We start from the raw sequence: 6,878 nt of genomic DNA on the forward strand, positions 1-6,878 counted from the left end.
ACCCTGTGGGAATTGAGTGCCTTTAACCACCATGCCACCTGCTGACCCCTATATTTTTAAAAAGCCAATATCTTCAAGAAAAATGAGAAGAGGAAAAAATAAGGAATCAAGCTATCTCTATTTTGAACCAACAGGTGGCGTGGAGGTTAGGGTGCTGGATGCCACATGGCTGGCTGTGCAGATTAAGTTCTGGACCCAGTAGCTTGAGAATCATGCTGGGTGCATGTGCATGTGTGCCCACGCATGCCTAAAATCCCAAGGAGACTGGAGGAGAGAGGATTGCAGCATGACCATCTCCTCTGTGGAGTGATTTCTCACTTTCCCTCTCTCCCTGTTTCTCTGTGTCTCTCTCTGGTGAGCACATACACCCTACAGCAAAACTAATAAATAAACAGATAAATAAATAAACTAAAACTAAAAAAAAAAAACACCCACAAGCTATCTCTCCACGCTTTATTTCATAAACCTGCCTTTTCATGGATAAAAGCAGGGTGATGGTTATTAGTGGTTAAAGAGAGGGAAAGTAAAGAAATGGGCCATTGCAGTGTATTCTGGCAGAAGACAAAGAAATAGAAATAGTTACTTCAGGAGAAGATGCATTTTCTCTCTAGAAACCAGAGAAAGGCAAATTTCAAGAAAACAGATATGCACTTTCTTTTCGATTCTAGGACTGGCAAAGAAAAATATGAATGGCAAGTCTGGTATGTTGGGGAGAAGAGAGAGAGGCGGGGATACTCTTGCATCACTGCTGGTGGGAGGGGAAATTGGGGACTATTGCTTATTTGTGATGTGTATCTCAGGTGACCAAGAACTGTGCACAAGTGTAGTCTTTTTGATCTATCTATAAGCTCCCTGCTGAGAGATGTGTTTGTAGCCAAGTAAAGAAGAAGGAAGTAACTGTGCCTCTGGTTATGTTCAGCTTGGTGTGAGAGTGAGAGTTGCTCTGGAATTTGTAAAGTCAGGGTTAGGGAGAGTCAGTTTTCCCCACACCACCCATGAGCTCATTTTAGTACCCTAACTGGTTGGTACACGGGGCCAGGGAGAGAGCTGGTCTTGGGGATTTGAGAGAGAGAGGTGAAAAATGCTTTACAGAGTTCTAAATCCGTAAAAGGTAGGAACTACTACCCAAATACTAAATGTTCATTAACCTTATCAATAGATGTTGATTTCTTTATCTGTCTGTAGGGGGAAACACAACCCAAGGGAAAAGAAGAGGAAGAAAATGGCAGGATATTCCATAGAAACTGAAGCAACAATGCATTCCTTTGGGAAAATGTTGGACCAGATGTAGCCACAAGGGGGTGGTAGAGGCAAGCGCTAAACCAGAAACCCACTCTGGCATTTCTGTCTTGTTTCAAAAAAGCCCTTAATCCCAGTCTTTTCTGCCTCTGGAAAGGCAATGTCAATATCTATAGGGCAGAAGAAGGGTGGGGGTGGGATAGAGTGGAAAAGTGGGCATTTGCGGGTTAGGTAAGTAACTGGAGGAAAAGGTGGGGGTGTGACTAATACTCGAACAGGAGGCTTTTAAAAGCTACATTCCTCAGTCTGAGACTTATGTACAAGTGAATATGCCCTTCTCCATTCTGTCTTGTCTATCTTTAGACAAAGCTCTGCTAAGGGAGGTAAAAAAGATCATTCCATGAAGTATGGTATCCTTGAGATAAGGGGGTGAGAATGGAGCACCAGAGTCAGAATATAGAGTCCAGAGGCACTATGCCTTTCTCTCGTCAGTCTTTGTTCTCCTCTGCTCTTACTTTGGTGCTAGAAAAAGGCAAGCACTGTACCTCTGGGGAAAAAATGGAAATGAGCCAGGGCAGGAGGCGGGTGGCAGGTAAATGTTACAGGGGGAACATTTGAAAATTAAGACTCTAAGTCAAGAAAGAGAGGTATCCTTGTATCCTGTGTGTTCACATGTCTCTATCAAATCTCAGTGTATTTGCATTGCCTTGAAGTCCATTTTGGACGACAGGTAGATAGCATGTGTCCAGGAAAAGAATGTCCAACAATATCCTTCTAGAAAATGATTTTTCAAGAATCACATATGGCCCAGCTTCAGGGACACAGGTGGTAGGGCAGTCCCGCAAGATACAAGAGCATGTAGGAAGGACAAAGCTTTGAAGCCCAGTTAGACTTGAATATGATGGGCATACCCATGGGAGGAGATGTGTGCATGTCTTTGTCTCAGTAGATAAAGAAACAGATTTAAGAAAAAAGGAGGGAGACCCATTAGCACAATTTAATGAATTAGAGAAAGCTGATCTGGAGGTCAGACCTAGAAGTTGCTATAGCTCAGCCACTCATCAGAAGACAGTGTGACAAAGTAAGAAAACATCAGAAGAGTGGGGCAGGTGCAGATACGGGTGAGGACAGGTAAGGCTCTGGCCTGCGATCAAGGGTTCAGAAAAAGTAAGACCCTGGAAATGAGGCTCACATAAGCCATGGGCAGAAAGGATATAGACTCTCCCAAAAAGAACACTATTCCAATAAAAAAGAATCATATTTTCCTCAATGAAAATGTTAATGTTCTGTGGAGCAGACAAAATGAAAGCACTAGTGTACTAGGCCTCTCCAAGTGTCCTTTCATTCAGGGAAAACTGTCGTTTGCCGAGCCCATGGATGCTGATTTTTCATTTAGCCACAATATCAATAGTCACCTGGCCAGCCTCTCGGTGGTTGGAAACACGATCCCTTCTCCCAAGCCCGCTGTCAGGGAGAAAGCTTTGTGTGCCCAGGATAACGTGAATGAGAGTCTCACGAGTCAGGGCCAGATTGAGATGTACATCAATGAGGTGTGTCGGGAGACCGTGTCACGTTGCTGCAACTCATTTCTGCAGCAGGCCGGATTAAATCTGTTAATAAGCGTGGCAGTTATTAATCACATGCTTGCCAAGTCCGTTTCAGACTTGAAGTTTCCTTTGATGCCAGAGGGGAGTGGAGGTGCTAAGGCTCAGGTCTGGAAACCTCCAATGGGTCTGTGTCGAAAGCCAGTCCTGGCAGGGGAAGTGCTCGGTGCCCAGATGCTCTTCTCATTCATGTCCCTCTTTATCGGAAATGGAGACAGAGAGGTTCTCCTGGAAACCCTTGCCCCTTAAATGCCATCTGGCACACAGAGGGACTGAGTCCACCCAACACCCGTGCAGTTTGCAGCTGTCAAAGAACCTGCAGAGGGTGCTACCGAAGACCCAGCCTCAGCCAATCACCACATCACGGGGGCGACAGTTCCAGTTGCTAAATGGAGGACCACATTCCTCTTGGCCAGGCAGGGGCGCCCCAAGAGCTTTGAGTCACGTTTTGGTTTTGCAGTCTGCGGGCAATGTGCACTGTAAATTGCTATTCCCTTGCAGCCTTCTGGGTGTGCTAAAGGGACCACTTTGCCGCCCGCTGTGGAGAAAGAACATCAAACCACAGCATCGCGAGTGCCGTTGCTGCCCATGGTAGTGTCCCCATCGAAGCCGGGCCGCCGTGCAGAGACCAGACCCACGTCAGAGCTTGGGCTGAAAGCGCATTTGTTGACCTTAGGTTGAATGGTTTTTCCTCTACCCCTTCTTCTACATAAGCTCATGGGTGGTGAAGCTCTTCATGGAAAAAGTACACTCCCCTTTTTGCTATTGTACTGACATAACCTCCTCCACCCAAGTCTGCATCTGTGTATCATCAATAAAGTTGTGTGCTTTGATTGGCAAAAAGAGACATGGTGCTTATCCTTGAGTCGGCAGTCTGCATGAAGAGAAAGACAGAGATCCGCACCGAACGACAGCTAACTGGGGCATCTGCTCCCTGACAAACGTGTGGTTCTCAGCGCTCACAGTAGACAGGAGTGGGGGAGGGGGGGCGCTGAGGTACTCAGGATAAGCTTCAAGAAGGAGCTGGGGACTAGGGGGAGGATGAGGCAATGGGACTGGTGGAATTGGGGTGGAATGTGGAGAGGATTGAGAGACAACACCTGCGAGGCCCGCGGTATGGTACCTGGCGCAGAGAGGTCCCTAGGTAACAGTGTCTTTCCCTGACTGCGGACCTGGAGGAAGGTCAGTCTCTTTGGTGATTGTGCGCACATTCCCTGGAGGTGGTGGCCAGGACGGGAGGTGCTGGCAGTGGGAAGGGACGCTGTGCCAGGCTTCCGTGCACACGTCAGGCACACTGGTGGCAATGAAGGTTGCCACTTGCCCAGAGCCTACCTTGTGTAGTTCAGTTTCTCCTGCAGAACCACCGTGAAGCCTTGTTCCACCCGCCTCCCCTTCCTTGGGTCCCGGCACTACCTCCTGGCAGAGTGAGAAGAGTTGGCTGTTGCTTCCTTCGGGGCATGCCTCCTTTCTCCCTGTCTCCACCCCCTCCCACTACCTCCTGTGCAACCCCAGAAGGAGGCAGTAGAGTCCTTCCCACAAGGGTGGCAGGGCAGATGCTGAGGGTGCTTGGCCTGGCCGTGGCCAGTCTGTCCATCAGGAGACAGCACCATGGCCTCCATCTGAGGTGCTGGCATCCCTGCGAAGAGAGGTAGTGGCCTTGTACCCGAACTGCACCGTGGATCTACCCACCTGGTCCCGCCACACCTTCCTCAGCATCTCCAGGCCCTTCCCAGCAGGCCTTAGCCCCTGCATCACCCAAGCCAGGTGCTGTGCATGTTTGTGGCTTGTCAAGAAGGGTCCCCTTGCTGAAAGTCAATGGCAAACCCAGTGAATGTACCTGCTCCCCTTGGGCAGTGCTGCTTCTGCCCAATTTCCCCTCCTGGATGGCGTCCCTGCAGGCCACTGAGCCCTGGGTCATGACTGCCTATGCAGGGCTGGGCCTGCTGCCTGCTGTCCACTCAGAGCACAGGTTTCCACCCTTGTCTCATCTCTTCCTCAGAGTCTGGGTTCCAGGTGGTTTGCAGCTTTCCTGCCTCTTGTCTGCCCCACACCGCATCCTGACCGGCACGGGGCCTGGGTGCCTTCCAGGTCCCCTGACCAACTCTGGGAAATCCTCCAACCGGCAGTGGGCACACTGCTTCCTCCCATGCCCTAGCACTGTGGATGGCCAGTGAGTGACTGTGGTCACTTGGACACCACACCCCTTTCAAAGCTCTCCTTAACTGGGGCTTCCCTGGCTGCATCTAGGTCCCCGTCTTCTTGCCTCAAGAGCTGCTGATGGGAGCTCGCCTTTCTCCCAAGCAGACAGCAGTTCAGCTGGGCACTCTTCCTCAGGGAGCATTTCCCTGTAGGCAGCTCCCGGAGCCAGCCTTCCCAGTAGTTCCTGCTTTGCCAAGGGTGTCTTCAGCCCCTCATCGCTCAGCTTCTTTAACTTACCACAAAAGCAGAGGCTGTTCTTCCTCCTAGCTTGTGGCCCCAAGTTAGGGCAGGCAGGTGACTCCTAACTCGGGGAGGGCGTCAGCGGCATTGCATCCACCTCCTGAGGGACTATCACAGCAAAGCCCACCAGCCAGCGAACTGTCTCCATGGTATGGTCGTGACCTAAGCAAAGCCCCCTTGTCTGTTTGCTGCCGCTGCCCTCCCCCAAAGCACTCCCTGAGTCTCAGAGGCTCAGGCTTTCTCTCCTGACCCTCAGCTCTTGGATTCTTGTGGTACAAGCCCAGTTCCCTGCAGATTCTGCTCCTGGGACACATACGGGAGTCAGGAGCATGCTGCCGCCCAGGGCCTGATCGAGACCTGAAGAGATTCTCAGCAGTGGTGAGAGCTCCGCTGCCACATCCCAGACTTCATGCAAAGTAAGGCAGCCCTGAACCTCCATTCGCACGACCTCCCCATCTGCTGCCCCTAAAAGACAACCCCGCTGAGCTTCCCCACGTCAAACGTGGGATGAAACTCATTAGTGCTGAGCTCGCCACATTGTGTGGGGAGGGCCCCTGTCCAGATGGTGCTCCTCCCGCCTAAGCTGTCCCTTGTGCAAATCTGCAATGGCCACCAGGACTACCTTCCAGCTCCAGAAAGGACCCTGGATAGCTTCTCAGTAGTATGTCTACCTCACGTGCCTGTAGGTACCGGCCTCCACACTAAATCCTCCTGGTGTCCTCCCAGCCTGCGAGATGCGTGCCTGGACACCCCACCCCACTTCCCACTCTTTGGAAGGGCACGCAAGGCGCAGACTTTCAGCTTCCTGGTGGGCCTGTCCAGGGTCAAGCACTCCATCCTCATTGCCACTCTACGTCCCTCCCACAGTCCCCTCACTTCCAGTGCCACCCCTGGGTCCGGCACAGCCCTCACCATGTCCATCTCTGTGAGGTCGTTCACACCATTCTGCCAAGAGTGGAGCAGCTATGGTGGGGATTGGTGGAAGGCTCCTGCCTTCCTCCCCCTGGGACACCGAGCAGTCTGAGACGCAGACGGATGCTGCACCAGAGTCCAGCACAGCCCTGCAGACGGTAGGCCCCTTCCCTGTCTGTGTCGGAAGCCACCTGCACCTCCTCGCAGTGGCCCTCGCCCCTCCTCGCTCTGTTCATGACCTCCTTTTCACCCTGCAGGGTCGTTTCTCCTTACTGCCTCTTGTTTTCGTGTGTGCCTTGGGGCAGCCTTTCCTCCCCCTACCCCGGCCTGATTACAGAAAGAGTCTCCTTGGCCCTTTCCCAATGCTTCCATAGCTTTCTATTGAACGTTCTGTCTCGCGGGTCTACTTGCAATTTACTCTTTTGCCAGGTGGGAGGTCACGATGCGACTGGACTTGTTTCCCAGCTAATAACCAGCGAGCCATTGGATGAGCACTCCATCCTTGGGTTACTGAATGGGGTCCTCATGCACCCAGCTGAGCATCCCCTGTGTGGGTTTGTGGCGTGAAGTTCCTCCTGAAGCACACTCCTATCTCCTGGGAACCTGTAGCTGAGTTGGGGTCCCCGGACTCAGTGTATGCCCTAAGGCAGGCGGTGTGTGCTGGGGAGGGCTGTGTTGGCACTG

The 6,878-nt window shown here is 51.7% G+C and overlaps 1 protein-coding gene across 1 annotated transcript; it reads left to right on the top strand.

Moving 5' to 3' along the window:
- Nucleotides 1-2,438: 2,438 nt before the first annotated feature.
- Nucleotides 2,439-3,678, top strand: LOC102482273 (protein ARMCX6). Its single transcript, XM_006170170.2, has one exon. It carries the CDS (start codon nt 2,439-2,441, stop codon nt 3,090-3,092), a length of 654 nt encoding a protein of 217 aa, XP_006170232.1. The 3' UTR covers nt 3,093-3,678.
- Nucleotides 3,679-6,878: the final 3,200 nt, after the last annotated feature.

Source organism: Tupaia chinensis, unplaced genomic scaffold (genome assembly GCF_000334495.1).
Source record: "Tupaia chinensis unplaced genomic scaffold, TupChi_1.0 Scaffold148073_2, whole genome shotgun sequence".
Classification (NCBI taxonomy): domain Eukaryota; kingdom Metazoa; phylum Chordata; class Mammalia; order Scandentia; family Tupaiidae; genus Tupaia; species Tupaia belangeri.

Bases quoted from the DNA above. Each gene is read 5' to 3' on its own strand.
- LOC102482273 (XM_006170170.2), top strand. From the start codon at position 2,439: ATGGGCAGAAAGGATATAGACTCTCCCAAAAAGAACACTATTCCAATA.